Here is a 16,507-nt window from a genome sequence, read left to right on the forward strand (position 1 = left end):
CTGAGCCCAGATTGTCATTTAGGGCATTTTCAGCAGACTGACATTTTGGCAGCCCCACGGTTTGTAACTCTGGTGCCAGGGGCACCCTATTTTGGCTTCTGTGTGTCTAGGCTTCTACACAGCGCATTAATATACATGCACACTGAAACACCCATACAGGTAAAATAAAAATAAGTTCATCTTTAAAAAATACTTCTGTCCGTGTAGAGAGTTGATCCCTGGTTCCCTAAAGACACACACTGTTCTCTACATCCAGCACCTTTGTGCCTGTTTTTTCCTTTTGTCTGCCTGTCCCCAAATCTCCACAGCAGCTCTCCTTTTGTCTGCCTGTCCCCAAATCTCCACAGCAGCTCTCCTTTGTCTGCCTGTCCCCAAATCTTCACAGCAGCTCTCCTTTGTCTGCCTGTCCCCAAATCTTCACAGCAGCTCTCCTTTGTCTGCCTGTCCCCAAATCTTCACAGCAGCTCTCCTTTTGTCTGCCTGTCCCCAAATCTCCACAGCAGCTCTTCCCGTTTCCTCTTAGTTGTCTCAGGCTTTACTCCCAGCCTCTGGTCAATTTAAATGTTAGTTACCAGCTTGACAAGTAACCAAGTAACCTAAATTCCCCAATTAGTTAACAACAGAGTAAACAGCTCAACAGATGGTCTCTCTGAGGTGAAGGGGAGAGCGAGAATATCACGGGATGCAGCTCTATACATTACTACACACTGACAGAGAAACTTTGACTTTTTTTTTTTAGCGGGACTGGGACATTTATTTTTTCTTTAAGATTTATTTATTTATACAGTATTCTGCCTGCACGTGCAGCTGCAGGCCAGAAGAGGGCACCAGGTCTCATTATAGATGGTTGTGAGCCACCATGTGGTTGCTGGGAATTGAACTTAGGACCTTTGGAAGAACAGCCAGTATTCTTAACCTCTGAGCCATCTCTCCAGCCTGGGACTTTATTTTTGTTTTCAAGTCAGGATTACTTTGTGTAGTGTGCTGGCTGTCCTGGAACTCAATCTGTAGACCAGTCTTGCCTCTGAGTCAGAGTCAGAGATCTGCCTGCCTCTGCCTCCTGAGTGCTGGGACTGAAAGCGTGGGCCTCTACTGCCCAGTTGGACTAGGACTCTTTTTAAATTTTTTATTTATTATTTATTACAGTTTATTCACTTTGTATTCCTGCTGTGGCCCCCTCCCTCCCTCTTCTCCCCCTATGCTCCTCCCTTAGTCCACTGATAGGGGAGGTCCTCCTCCACTTCCATCTGATCCTAGTCTATTAGGTCTCATCAGGAGTGGCTGCATTGTCTTCCTCTGTGGCCTGGTAAGGCTGCTCCCCCCAAGGGGAGGTGATCAAAGAGCCATCCCCTCTTCCCATTACTGGGAAACCCACTTGGACACTGAACTGCCATGGCCTACATCTGAGCGGGGGTTTTAGGTCCTCTCTATGCATGTGGACTAGGACTCTCAACAGCGCGTTAAAAAAAGTCCACTCTGTGAACTCTCTCTGGTAGACCTCTGTAAGACTAGTAGATACAGTAGCTTTTTAAAATGGGTTAGAAGCTGTTTGTTACATTTCACTAGCAAGTTGCTTTGATGAATCCCGTATCTTACTAACTTCGGAATGAATGCCTTATTATTGAAGGTGGTGGGACATTTGTTATTGACAATGTATACAATATAAAATTAGCTCGAGTTAGGTAAAGCCCCAAATATCCAAATGCCCCGAGTCCCCCTCACCCCCGGGGAGTGGGAGTTTTTTCGCTCTAGTCATTCACGTGGAGACGCGACTGTTCAGGTTCGAATCCCCGTGCGATCAGGCGCGGACGTGGGGTGTGCTGAAGGCAAACAATCCTCGGTAGGTGGCGGGGTGGGAAAGCACAATTACTTCCAGGAGCGACCGGGATCAAGGTGGAGGAGGCCGGCCGCGAACCCTCGCACGCCGAACAACCGTCGGGTTGTGTGTGCCGCCTACCGCGTGCCCGGGCCTATCCGCGTCTCCTCCGGATGGTGCGTGTCCTCGACCGCTCCCTGCTGCGATACAGTCAGGACCTCCTTCCCGAGGCTCGGGGCGGCCGCGGGGGCCCGGCGAGGGACGGGGGGCGGGCGGCCGGGGTCAACCTTCGCGGAGGCCGCGAATCGCGGCCCGGCGTGCCCCGCGGCCCGGCCGGCGCCACAGCGCTGCCAGCGGCCTCGCGGGGGCGCAGGCGCGGCGGGTCAGCTGACCGGGCGCCGGGGCCGGGCGCGGGGAGCCGCCTCGCTCCCAGCCGCCGCCGCCGCCGCCGCCGCGCCTAGCGGAGGAGCCGGGAAGCGCGGCGCGGGCGGGGGCCGCGCTGGGGCGGAGAGCGGCGCGGGTGGAGGCGGAAGGGCGGCGGGCGGAAGCGGGCGGCGCGGCTGCTGTGTCACGGCGCGGGTGGGCGCGCGGCATGGGCGCGCCGCGCTAGGCGGAGGCCGCGGGCGGGGGGCGTGAGGCAGCTGCGCGCCCGGCTCCGGCGGCGGCGGCGGCGGCGGCCGCACCATGTCGCGCTCCGTGCTGCAGCCCAGTCAGCAGAAGCTGGCGGAGAAGCTCACCATCCTCAACGACCGGGGCGTCGGCATGCTCACGCGCCTCTACAACATCAAGAAGGTGCGCGCGGGCCGGCGAGGCCGGGCGGGGGGCGGCGGGCAAGGCCGCGGGCGCCGGCTCGGCCTGCTCGCCCGGGCCCCCGGGAGGAGCCGCGGCCTCGAGTCGGGCCGAGCCCCCGGCTCCCGGCGGCGGGGACCGGCCGGGCCGCGCATGGCCGCCGCCGTGCGGGAGGCGAGGGAGGGCGCGCGGCCTTCGCGGGCTGCGGCGAGCGGGCCCCGGGGACCCCGGGCGCTCGGCGTGGGAGGGTGGGGATGGGGCGCCCGACCCCGCGCTCCCCGCTGGCACGCTGGCTTCTCGGTCGCTCGAGGAAGCCCCCCACCCCACCCCGGCCCCGACGGCGGCGTTGTTGACGTTTAGGATAATTTCGTATTGGAGGTGGACGGGAGGGGAAAGCGAGGGTGGAACCGGTTTTCGGCTGAAATCCTCGTAGGCTGTGAGTCACTGGAACAGGAATAACCACCTTTCCTCTCCGCTCCTCCTCGTTTTAGTTTTCTCAGCCCTATCTGGTTAGCACCAAAGCACCATTCCTTAGATGGCTGTTCAAAATACAAACCAAGTGCTTTCCTATTGCTGTTCCCTTCTCAACAGTACGATGATTTGAGCAACTAACCAGTGGACCTAGTAAAAATCTGCGGGTCTTCAGATTAGGGAGTTGGAAGGCCAGATCGAAGTTAGGAAAAGTAGGTCTAAAGATGGGGAAAAAGGGTTGCCATTAATTTACTTTAGAGGAAAACAACCCCAAATCCATTATTTTAAGACCGCCTTGGTAAGCCTCATTGAATTTGGTACAGAGAAAAAGTTTGCCTTTGGTACAGTGTATACCTTTAAATCCTTGTGGAGTTCTGTGTATTTGTGTCCTATCTCTCATAACTTCCTTTGTAAGTGATATAATGTGAAATGTCCTCTTGACCATAGCTGTAGAATGTAGGTTGTTTCTGAGTATTGCCGAAGGTTCTTTTAAAATTTAGAATCCAAGCATTCCAGTATAAACTTGCTTTATTCCTACATTTTGATTTAGATGCTGGGATTCTGAAGCACACTGTTTTCAGTGAATAGTAAACGTTGGGAAAGGCCAGCTGTGTTGTTCTGATTACTCTCCTGGTTTTAATGATTGTCTGTAAACTCAGCACAGTCGAGCTAGGATGTATCCACGGAGTTTGTGCTCCTTGATTGTAACTTTATGGTGTCACTGCTTAATTAGTTTGGAAATCAAGTTCTATGTAGACTTTGTTTAAAAAAAAAAAAAAAAACAAAACAAAACCAGCAAGTCAGATGTTACTAAAAGTTACTGGTCCTGCGGTATTGTGGTTAAAGGAAATGGTTATGATGGTTTCTAGAAGAGGAAGTGAGAGCAACATCAAAAGTGATTTGGGTGCTTGAGCAAAACACTTTCTTAATGCAGCCAAGTCACTAAACATTTCTATGGTATAAATATAGAACTGACTTTAATGCTTCATCTCCATGTGGGAGATAGTAAATGGAATTCTAAGCATTTAAACTTACAATTCCAGTTCGATGCCCTTTTCTCAAAGTGTTTTTCACTTCCTGTTTTGTAAAACTTCAGGCTCTTATGTTGACTACTAAAATGGAAACTTATGTGAATTGGTTATTATATTTAATTGCCAAGCATTTTGAGTTGTTGAAATGCTGAATATTTCAGCACTTAAATGGATTTGTAGTTTCTGAAACTATTTTGCCTACTTGGCTTATGAGTTCCTTCTGGGAAGAGTAGTTCATTTTGAAACACTAATTCTTAGGGCATTACCTAGCACACAAGGCTTTGATCAGGGCAGAGAGAGGGAGAAAGAGAGAGGAGAGGAGGGAAGGGAGAGACAGAGAGAAGAGAACACAAGAGAGAGAGTGCGCAGGTGTGTATGTAGGTTACAGGAAAACTTGTGAGAGTCTGTTCTCTTGTTCCACCTTGAGGGTTCTTGGGATCAGACTAGGTCATCATCAGGCCTAGCCGCAAGTATCTTTATGCTCTGAGCCATCTTGCTGGCCCCTTGGTAGACTTGGGATCTTTTAGCCTGTGGAATTGCCTCTCTGTGTCTTCCCAGCTGGCTTAGGATTGAAATATTTGTAAGATTACCGAAAAAGGTGTTTGAACATTGAATCAAATTGTATCTGTTCACCACGTGTTTATAAGGTTCATGTTGTCTGCATCCTTACGGTAGTATAAATCACATGATCTTTTATTTATTTTTATGTTTATGAATGTTTTGAGTGCATGTATTTCTGCAGCATGTGTGTGCCTGATGTGCACGGAGGCCAGAAGAGGGTGTTAGGTCCCCTGGAACTAGAACTAAAACCTGGCACAAATGTTCTTATTCATCTTCCTGTCTTTCCCAGCCTAACATCTCTGGTGTTCTCCTGTATTTCTACATAACACACTGCATTTGGTTACCTAGCTACACCTCTCTCCCAGCAAGATCCGAATGTCTCGACACTGGACTTAATATGCCTTTTTCTCCAGTGCTAGAGAAGACATTCAGTAGATGGAGATAAAATGAATAGGGAGGAAGCCCTCTCAACATTGAGACTACCTAAAGCTTAACTTAGAAGGAAACATTCTTTTAAGAGACTATTTGAAGTTATCATAATACAGATCACATTAACAATTTTATTATTAAAATTTTAATATCATTAAATATTGTTAAAATCCATATTAAAATATTAATATTATTAAAATACTACAGTAATTTGGTTTAACAGGGATAGTTTTATCATTATCTAATTAAGTATACAGTTTACCAAAGCTTACAATATTGTTAAATTCTTAATAACAATATCAAATCTTACACTCTTAAGAGCCCAGTGCATTCATTAATAAATGCAGTATTGAAAACAGTGGGTAAAAATTCTAGGCATGTGATTACAATTAATGTACTATTAATTAAACTTAGTTTGAGTACTATTAATGAAACAAACTTAGGCCAATCATGATTCCTAATTGCGCCTCTTACATTGCGGGTTACATAGTTTTTCAGTGTACAGAGTTACTGTTTGGCTTTGTGATTTCAGTCAGCACTGGGAACCGAGTTCTGGAGACTGAGCTTGCCAGAAGTGGGCAGCCACCAAGTTAATGCTCAGTCTCACTATTTTGTCTTGGAAAATGAAGATTACAGGAGAAAATTTTTGTTTCACTGTTTCTCCTCATTCTAATTTTATGTTTTAAGTATATTCCCCATTTTAAGCAAAATGTCCTATTTCTGCTAGTTTACTTATGTGGTCCATTCCTTCATCTTGTACATGTTAAAATGCACCAGGGACTAAATCTTAGCAGTAACTGTAACAGGAGCGTGAGAACCTGAGGTTAGTCCAGCGCTGACCTAGAGTGCCAGCTGTGTCAGCCAGCCCCAGGTCCCGGTGAGAGAGCCCGCCTCAAAATAAACGAATGAATAAGGAAGCAGATAGATAGCTCAGTAAGTAAGTAAATGGTAACTCCTGAGAAATGCCACAGAGGTGACCTCTGGAGGCCTCTGTATGTGCATACATGTGCACACACCTAAACTCAACCCACTTAAAATCACAAAGGGAAAATAAATTTAACGCGCAAAGTTAATACAAAATATATCTTACCAAAGCAAATTGAGTTCAGATTTTCTCTCCTTGTAATACATTACAAAACCAAATAAAAATCTCCACTAATAATCACTGGTACACGGATAACAAAATGAACAAGATCTTTTCATACAATTCCATCACTAGTAGTCCACAGTTAAAAGGACAATTATTCCTGTGCTTGTATAGTTCTGTAAGGTTATTGGCATATTAATTCTACTCGAATATTCCTTTTAGTTGTTTAAAATTTGAATTTCATCTATCCACAGTCAGGTTTCTGAAGAACCTACTCTGAGTATTTCAGGAGCAGTGAGTGGCTCAGTGAGTAAAGGTACTTCTGCCAGGCATGGTGACCCAAGGGTGATCCTCAAGAGCCACGTGGAAGCTGGGCGTTGGTGGTGCAGCCTTTAGTCCTGGGAGATCTGAGATCTAGGTCAGCCTGGTCTTCAGAGTTTTCCAGGATAGGCAAGGCTACACAGAGAAACACTGACAAAAAAAAAAAGAAAGAAAAGAAAAGAAAAAAGATCCACATGGTGGAAGGGTAGGGCTGAGTGACTGGAAGGCTGTCTTCTGACCTCTGCATGTGCCCATAGCACATGTCAGCATGTCCCTGTCCACACTTCTCCTGCTGTCCCCCTTGTGTACACAAAAGAAACAAATTGTTCGCTGGAGAGATGGCTCTGCAGTTAAGAGCACTGGCTGCTCTTGCAGAGGATTGGGATTGGATTCCCAGTACCCACAGGGCAGCTCACAACTGCATGTGCTCTTAACTGCTGAGCCAACCCTTCAGCCCAAAATCAGGAAAAGTTTTAGTAAAGGATTTTGAAAGATACAGTGGTTTGAACCTCTTAAATACGTTTTTTTTTTTTTTTCATGATTTGTGCCTGGAGAACAGAAATTATAATTTCTTTATCTTTAGATCTGCAATTACTAGCATTTAAGTAAGAGCTAGAATTATTAATAAAATTACATGAATTTGACAGCATTTCTAATAATTTTGATACACTTTTCTCTTAGCCTAAACTATTAGTGGAATTTTTTTTCTACCCAAACTTAGGGAAAGTGTAAGTTTAAAGTAGATTGGCTGGCCAAAACATAGAAGGTACAGGAGAAAAAATGGAGTAGTGACCACTGACTATACAATTGAAAACTGTGCTGTATTAGAAAACTGACCAAGTGGACTGGTGTTAAGCGGCTGAGGTATGATAAGAATGAACATACTTTTCCCTACTGTGTTGGCATCCATATGGAGACCTACCTTCTGGTACTGAGAATTTAAGTGACGGCTTGTGTCTGGGTCCGGCTGACTAATCCTTGACCAGGGAGGGCATTTTCTGAAGCTCAGGCCATCTCTAAAGCATGGGTGCTTTTGACTATAAGAGCTGCTCAGGAAATGTTGCTTCTAGTCTCCGAGTTACAGCTGCTTTGTTGTTTCTTGACTTTTGTTTAATCTTTTATGAATAGGTTGTGGGATTTTGAGAGTGTACTACTTGAATTTTTAAAAAGTCTTGGTAAGTTCTTGAAAAATCATGTAGAATTAAGCTTGAAAAATTAAGTTGTGGTTTGTAGTCAGCTGTAAACACTCAAAGAAAGGTCTGAAAAAGAGGTATCAGTGGGAAAAAGTCTGTCAGATCTTGCCTTGATGTTTTTAGTCAAAGGCATATTATTTTGTGACTTACACAATGTATGCTGTTTTCTGGAAATCTATTCCTGGTGATAACATTAAACTTTGGTTTTGTGAGAAAATAGATGTTGAATTAACATATGAATATGAAATTGGAAATCCATATAGATTGAAAAGTTTTACTCTGAAAGTGAGAAGATGCGATTTAGACTGTATAGCTTATGTTCTTGACACTGAGCTCGGCACCTCACCTACCCCACATGTGTGTTTTAATCTTACTCACCCATAAGCTAATCATATCCTTGATTAAGTAATATGGGCTGTGGTCCATTTGGGTCAAAAGACAGGCCCTTTTCTCTGCACCCCTTTTTTCCCCTCCCCCCTTTTTTTCTTTGAGTACTGTGCATTCATACTGGGGACAGGTTGAGGGGCGGGGAGACGCTCAGTGTGCTGGGCAGGTACTGTACTACTGGGTTACACAGCCAGCCCACTGAGATGGCATGTAGGCTGATCTGGCTAGCCATCCAGCCTCAAGGATCTGCCTGCCTCTACGCTCCCCTGGTGCTGGCAGTACAGGCGGTTCAGGCATACTGCTCCTCCAGGTGTTTTCTTGGTTGCTGGGATCTGAATTCAGGTCCTCATGCACGCACAGCAGGCACCTGACATACTGAGCCCTTTCTCAGCTCCTTTTGTCAGCGTGTTTATCTGGTCTTTGTGATGAGCCTTTGTGAACGCATTAGTACAGATGGGGTTGGTAGCCAAGTATAGCGATGTTTTTTACTTTTATAAAGATCCAAGATGACAATTCAGAAGGAGATGATTAGTTTTAATTTTGATAGCATGAGGTGCTTTCTAATATATTGACAGTTTTTGTTCTAAAACGGTATAAATCATTTTCCTCCAACTTTTCTGTCCACAACTGAATTGTTTTTATGACTTAACCTTTATATATAGATTTCTGTTCAACTAGAATATTCCTACTGTGTAAAAACTATAACTGAGTTACAGTAACGGTATTTTGCTACTGTGTAGTTTACCTGGGTAACTTAATCAGATCATAGTTTAGTTTTTCTTGTACTTTTATTTTTTTCTGGGACATTCCTCATATAACTGTTTCTTTTTATTAAGTAAATATGTCAAGTAAGTTGATTTTAGAAAAAGTGCATCTTCTGTATATTCCTTATATTTATATTAGTTTTTTTTAAAGCATTCATTGTTTGCAAAATACACCAGTATGTTCCCCCACAAACACACGCCTGTAGAGAATATGGAACTTCTTTCTTAGGCAGGTTAGGGTATAATTCTCATCTCCCGCTTAGCTGACAAAGTCTTTGGTTACATGCCGGTCACGTGGCACAGCCAGGGCGAGAACACGGCTCCTGCTTTAACACTCGTGCTCTTGGCTTCAGGGATGCAGTGCTAGAGTCTGTTCTTAGCGCACTTGAGTTTCCGAGGTCAGTTCCCAGCACCCAAGCCCTAAGATAAAACATAAAGCTATATGCCTTCCGTAATAAAAACAAACACAGTATGTTAGACCTAGGGCAAGTGACTGAGAGAGGGAATTTCAGTTGCTAAGGAAGGTACACTAAATGTGCTGGTTCTAGATACTATGGTGTAGACTGTTACTGGTGATCTGTCTCCATAGTTGATTTCTAGGTAATTATAATCTTTATTATAGCCAGTCCTAATAACGGCATACATTTTTGAGCACTTATGTGCCAGTGCTAAATGCTTTACATGGATTATCTAAGCTCTTCAAACCCTCATAATGACATGGTGAGGTAAGTACTCTCCCTTCCACATCTTACAGAAAAAGAAACTGAGACTAGGAAATGTTATATATTTAAGGCCCCAGAGCTAATGAGTAATGGAGATCCAAGCCTAGCAGCTTCTAACAGAATCTGTCAGCTCAGAGGTGCTTTTTACCTATGGATACTGAACAGCACATAAAGAGATAATCCAATTCTAAAAGAAGTTATGTATAATTTCATTTTCCATTGAAATGGAATTCCTTTTTGTTTTCAATAAGAGCTACATACATACATATTTCTTTTGTGCTCTTGGGATTTGGGTACTGTTTTTATTGATAGTTGCTAATATACTGTTAAAGTAGGTACCCGGATTCTTAAATAAGTAGATTATAAAACATATATGGCATGAAAAGACAGTGTATTAAATCACTTTAGGATTCTGTACTGCCTTAGGCATGGTTGTTACGAGGAAATGCTAATTCGTAGTTATTTTTTAAGAGCAGTATCTTAGTTTTGTGAGTCTTGGTTATTTATGTTATATATATCTTGAAGAAAGAAAACAAATTAGAAGACTAGTCTATAAGAAACTATTTCAAAGAAATTATAGTCTGAGGGAAAGTCAGTTTCTGTTAATTTTATGTAGAAATGGATTTGCATAGTATCCTTGTCTTGTTAAAGGTTAAGTTCTAAATTTAAAAAAAAATTGTTTGATCTAAATTATGCTGAGAATTAGTACTGTGCTCCTATTTCCATTTATAAAAATAGGAATTTTTTACTGGATTTCTTTATTTTATGCTTTGGTTTAGAAGCTAGGTGATATTTGAAAAATAGGTTTTATTTGAGCTGAAGTACAACATTCAACCTGTAACAATTCATTTTTTATTCTTGGCTACCGTTTCTTTTTAAGGTATGTAAAATTTCACTAATGGTTTTGCTCCTATTTTTATAGCTGCATGTAGTCTTTATTTTTCCTTTTTCCTAGTATTTTAAGTTGGTTTAGAAAGAACACCAAGATACTGACATGGTTGTACACTTACACAGTAGTATTTAAATCTATATGAATCTGTTGTATAGTAGAACTCGCTACTTTAGTACCTTATAAATTGTAGCACCATACAGTTTTCATCTTGTATTGTTATTCTTAGTCTGCAGTGCATAAGTTTTCTACTGAAAAAGTATGTCATAGTTTGACAATCATTGTTTACACGTAATTTTCTCTCTTTTTATTACAATGCTTCCCCAGCAAGGACAAGTTTGGAAGGTTTGCAAAGCTTTTCACCTTCCCTCTGCCCGCTTGCCCGCTTTCAGATCAGTCTCATGTTCCATGACTTCTCTTTCTGTAATCCACAACATAGCCGAAGTAAACCAGGTCAGGTCACAGTGCTGTGTCTCCTCACGCGGCAGACAACTCTGTAAAGGCATGTGCTTTAAAAGTACTTCCCTAAGACAAAGCATCGCACTTGCACAAGCAGTCACCTCCTAACATTCCTTACTGCTAATACTTGCTGCTAAACCTTTCCAGTAACATTTGTAGCGTGCGTTCCAGTTCACTGCAGAGGAGGTTGTGCTGCTGATGTGGTCAGGTGGAGACATTCCCAGTATGCTTGTTTGTGAGCTAGAGCACTGACGGAGGTGCACTGCTTGAGGGGCTGCTGCTGTGAGGGACACAGTGTTGTAACTCCCGTCCAGAGGAACAGGAAACATGGTAGGAGCTAGAGCAGCTTCGGTCTTGTAGCTTCTAGTTCTTTTGAACGAGGGCTCTTGTATTAAATGTCAAAAGTGAATGAGGAAGCCTTTTGGAAAAGACATTCAAACATAAAAGCCTTCATTTTTATAACACTTAGACATTTCTAGGACTCTACTTAATATTTAAGTTTGTAATACTTGATTAGCTTCAGATGAATACAGTCCTACCTCAAACCAAAAAGGTTTTCATTTTCTTTTCCTTTTTTTAGGTTTGAGCTTTTTCCTTCACTGCTGTTCTGCGCTAACTGCTTTAAAACTTTCCATGCGTTTTTTTCAGTAGAAGAACATCTCTGTACTGTCTCCCATTGCATACTTCAGCTGTGACAACCCCTGCACTTTGCCTGTCCATTTTATCACCTGCTCACCAAAACCAATAAATCTTTCTGACTTCTGATTTCAGATTTGCTATTCTTCCTTGATTTTAGGAAGATACATTTTACTTCTTTCATTACTGTTGTTTTTGTAGGCATGTGGAGATCCCAAGGCTAAACCATCCTACCTTATTGACAAAAACCTGGAATCTGCTGTGAAATTTATAGTCAGAAAATTTCCTGCTGTAGAAACGCGCAACAACAACGTAAGTTCTTCAGTTTTCTACTTGTCGCACCCATTTATGAGAAGAGCATTGCTCAGTGTAATGTTCTGTCTCCCATTATCTACTGCTGTGTGCAACATTTGATTTACAGATTGTTGACCTTGTCTAAATACTTTTAAAGACAGTATTCGTTTCTCTGAAACTGGAAGAACTTCTAGCTCTATTTTATGCAGCAAATGTTGAATCTTAATTTGTTACACCATTTTCTTGGAAGGACATGTGACTGCTAGAATAGGCAGTGGAGGAAAAAGCAATGTGTGTGACTGCTTGGGGCATCTGTTCATCCTTGATCATTAGTTTTCTTTTGAAGGTAGCAGTGGCTGCACAGAGCTCTCACTGCTTTAGTGATGAGCTGTTTTTACTCTAAAATGTATTTGCTTCCCTGGCATTTCATGGTTCCTAAAAGCACTTCTGGAAGTACATGAAGTAATACGACTGGGGTCTTTATTCCCATATTAGTTCCTATGTGGGCACTTTTTCTTACAAAGTTTGGTCAGGTTTAATCTTCTTAGTGTGTTTATTTTTGGGTAGGTTTTTAAATAGTAATCTTATGAAAAACTAATTGTAGAATTGTTTTACTGTAACATATTTATAAATGCTTTATTGGTTTGGAATCTTTTCACCGGTCATTATTTTGTCCCATACTGCAGCTCTTGTTGTTTTTCTGCTTTATATAAAAATTTAGTCAAACAGTTTTCCCTCATGAGCTCCCTAACCTTGAGAATCTTTTTAAAAGGTATATTGTGATGTTTTTGTCCTCAAAACTGAATGTATAAAGGTATCACAAAGAGGTCCCTGCTAGAAAAAAAAAAAAAAAAAGGATTCAGCTCACACACTTTTAAAAAGATGATTATTTAATAAGGATAATTTAAAAAGCAAAAAACAGCATGGTGGTTCACTGACTAATTTTCATACAACCAAAAATTAAAACATTAAAGTAAATAAAAAACATTTTCCAAAATAGGTGGTGGTGAACGCCTTTAATTCCAGCACTTGAGAGGCAGAGGCAGGCGGATCTCTGTGTTTGAGGCCAGGCTGGTCTACAGGATGAGCTCCAGGACAGCCAGGGCTAGAGAAACCCTGTCTTGGAAACACAAACACGTGTTTGTTTTCAGTGCTTAGTGAAATAGTGCGTGATCTGCCAGGTGTGCTGGTACACTCTTTGGGTGGGCAGCTCTTGTGACAGCAGCCCGGTCTACACAGGGAGCTCTAGCCCCAGGGTCAGACTCCCACACAGAAACCAGAAGGTACACACGTGGAAAAACAAATGACCATGTCTCTATGGAGAGACTGTGTGCTCACCTGAAAGGAGTCCAGTGAAAGCCTGTCACTCCGTTCTGCCTGTGCCTGTTCCTAATGAAGTGTCCAATGTGAAAATCTCCTGAATTTGCTGTGTGGTAATTTTCACGTTCACATTGACTGAGTGTGAGATCCTAGACAATTATTAGGAGCTGATTAGGTACATATTAACTGTTTAGTAATAGTAAACATTTTTAAAGAGCCAATTAATTAATTTTACTGTTTTTAAAATGCTTCGCAAGCTGTTTATAGTAATAATGCTCTGCTGATCTTTGTTCTTTTATAGTTTTACTTCCCTTTTTGAAATTAAAAGCACTGGAAATTTTTGATGAACACTTTATTGAGATATGATTCATATGCCATATAACTTATTTCTTTGAAGCATACAGTTTAGGGTTTTCAGTATCTCCACAGAATTATTGAGTTGCACATACCATGTGTTGCCCCACGTGAAGTAAACTGATGATTGGTTTTCAGTGCACGAAACAACTCAGTTTAGAGCAGTTAATCACCCAGAAGAAGTTCTGCGTCCTGAGCATTGAGACCCCTGATTCCAGCCTCCTGATCCTAGGCCAGCCCTGATCTGCTTCCTCTGTCTGTGCCTAGTCTACAGCTGAGATGTAAATATAGTCATGCCATGTAATACTTTGTGACTGGCTTCTGCCACTCAACGCAGTGATTTCCAGCTTCAGGCAAATGCTAGCAGATTTCATACTTCATTTCTTTTTTATAGTGAAAATTATCCCACTGAATATAAAATACTTTACTCATTCATGAGCTAATGGATGTTTTTGCTTTTAGCTTTCTTGGTCATGAATAATAGTATTGTAAAACATATATATATATATATCTTTTCATGTGATACATGTTTTTTTGTGTTGAACCTATAAAATTGATAACATGTTAACTGTTACAAATATATAGTTACTATATATAATATATAGAGTTACTTTGCAGAGCCTGTTGGTCATATGCTTTTACAATTATTCTGTATTTGATATTCTGTGGTGTTCATTTTGTTTGGTTGTTTGGTTTTTTTGAGACAGGGCTTCTTTTTGTAGCAGCCCTGGCTTCCTTGAACTCAGTTTGTAGATCAGGCAGACCTTGAACTCACGGAGACCCATCTACGTCTGTGTCCCTCTGAGTGCTGGAATTGCAGGCTGTTTGTTTCAAGCCTCATCATTGAACAATGTATTGACTATTTCAGAGGTCTTATCTCAGCCTTGGTATGAAACTGTTAAAATGTTGATGTGAGACTCCTAGCTAGTTTAGATTAGGAAATAAGAACTTGAACATTATAGTTATTTTTCAGTTTCATAAAATTCATTAATAAAGGCTAGGTGTCATAGTGCACTCCTTTCTCCTTTTATTGCAGTACACGAGGCAGAGGCAGGCAGATATCTGAGTTTGAGGTCAGTTCTCTACCGAGTGATTTTTCTGGCCAGCTAGAGCTATAGAGTGAGACCTTGTCTCAAATAAAACAGCAAAAATTAGTTAATCGAAGTTTAAAGGTTTGAATGACAAGTGATGTCTGGCATTGATAGTAAGTGGCAGATTTCCTTCTGCCACAGAACATGCTTATGATTTCTCCGTGATTGACACTATTTCTACTTTGATTTATGCCTTACAAATAATACTTGTCTTCCATTTAAGAAAGGGAACTCAAGAATAGAGATTGTTTTAATGAAAGTCAACACTTTTCTTTTAAAGTTTCTGCACAGATTCTTTTTTTTAAAGGTTTATTTATTTAACACGTATTCAAAGCTGTCTGCCTGTACACCTGAACACCAGTAGAGGGCACCAGATCTCACTATAGGTGATTGTGAGCCACCATCACCCTGTGGTTGATGGGAATTGAACTCAGGCCCACTGGATGAGCAGCCAGTGCTCTTCATCTCTGAACCATCATCTCTCCAGCCCTACAATAGATTCTTTTAAGAAAAAGTTACTTTTACAACATTGTAGCTAAAAATGTTTCTGGTTTTGGTTCCTTCTGTAGGAAGGCCTCATTGTTATCTCCGAGCTTTTTAATTCTGTTGGAAGGCCTGAGCATCTGACTTTCAGTATCATCAGTGAACGCACTGCTGTTGGAAGCAGGGTTGCTGTGTACTGCATCCTCATTGTTTTCATTTGTCTTTGTATTCAGGCCCCTTTGTGGGCACGTATTGTATATTTAATTCTGGATTTAGGGGGGGAAACTGTACCAAAGAATGAGGGCTACCCCTTGCTCCCGTTATTATGTTGAATTAAATGGCTCATATGCTTCAAAGTGCGCTGATGAAATGAAGTTTTATTATAATTGTAACATACCAGTTTTATAATTATAGTAGCCACTTGTTCTGTCTCTGTATGTGGTGGGCTGTACATTTTGTTAGATTTTCTTTAATTTCAGACTGTCCAAATTATTGAATTTTCTATTATCTTGAAAGTTCAACTGTGAAGATGTCTGTTTCTCCTAGACGTGGGAAGATCTGTTATGATCTAACATAAGGAAAGCAACAGAAACCCTTTTAAAACAATATTATTTTCCATAGCAAATTTTGCAAATCCCCAGGTATTTATGTAAAAATTCTTACCATTTTTTTCAAATACTTTCAACTTAATTTTTTTCTGGTGTGTTCTTTTTTTTTCCCTTGAGTTTACATCAAAAATCCAGCTTATCAATTAAAAAAAGGAAAAAATATTCTTTAATTTCTAAACTTACAAGGTGGAGGCAGGAAAGTCAGTAGGTCAAGGTTATTCTCAGTTATAGCAAGTTCCTAGCCAGCCTGGACAACATGAAACCATGTTTCAAAATACAAACAAACAAAAGTGTAAAAAACATTTTGTTGGGCTGGGGAGATGGCTCAGTGGTTAAGAGCACTGTCTGTTCTTCCAGGGGAGCCGGGTTCAACTCCCAGCCCCCACATGGCAGCTCACAGCTGTCCGCAAGCAGTGCCGGGTGGTCAGACACCCTCACACCATTGCACATGAAATAAAATCAAATAAATTACTAAAAAATATTCTGTCATTGTAGAATTTTCCTATTGTGCATTGAGTATAATATTTTTATTTTAATTCCCAAAGTAATCGGAAATTATTAATCACAGTCATACATATATTGAATATATCTTAGGGTTTCTATGAACCAAGGACATTGTTAGTGATAGAGGGTGACAAAGGTGGTAGATTCTAGATCTGAACACAGGACATTGTCAAAATACCTTGAAGATCATTTCCAAACAAAGAAAAATATTTTAAGTTATGGATTTTACTTCTTTTCAGGAAGCACAGTAGTACAGAAGGCTGTTTTCTACTTAAGTAGCTTAAAGCACTCAAGGAGC

General features: G+C 41.7%; 1 protein-coding gene across 4 annotated transcripts in view; it reads left to right on the top strand.

The window, feature by feature from the left end:
• The first annotated feature begins 2,305 nt into the window (after positions 1-2,305).
• Nckap1 (NCK associated protein 1) overlaps positions 2,306-16,507 on the top strand; it is a 66,257-nt gene continuing 52,055 nt past the window's right edge. For 2 of the 4 annotated variants that reach the window (XM_021657461.2, XM_060390385.1), the window contains exons 1-3: positions 2,306-2,608; positions 10,788-10,805; positions 11,757-11,867. In XM_021657461.2, coding sequence (XP_021513136.1) covers positions 2,501-2,608; positions 10,788-10,805; positions 11,757-11,867 — 237 coding nt within the window. In that variant the 5' untranslated portion in view covers positions 2,306-2,500. The remainder of the gene's footprint in view (positions 2,609-10,787; positions 10,806-11,756; positions 11,868-16,507) is intronic. The other 2 variants (XM_021657462.2, XM_060390386.1) reach the window with 1 other exon arrangement.

Source organism: Meriones unguiculatus, chromosome 8 (assembly GCF_030254825.1).
Source record: "Meriones unguiculatus strain TT.TT164.6M chromosome 8, Bangor_MerUng_6.1, whole genome shotgun sequence".
Lineage (NCBI taxonomy): Eukaryota > Metazoa > Chordata > Mammalia > Rodentia > Muridae > Meriones > Meriones unguiculatus.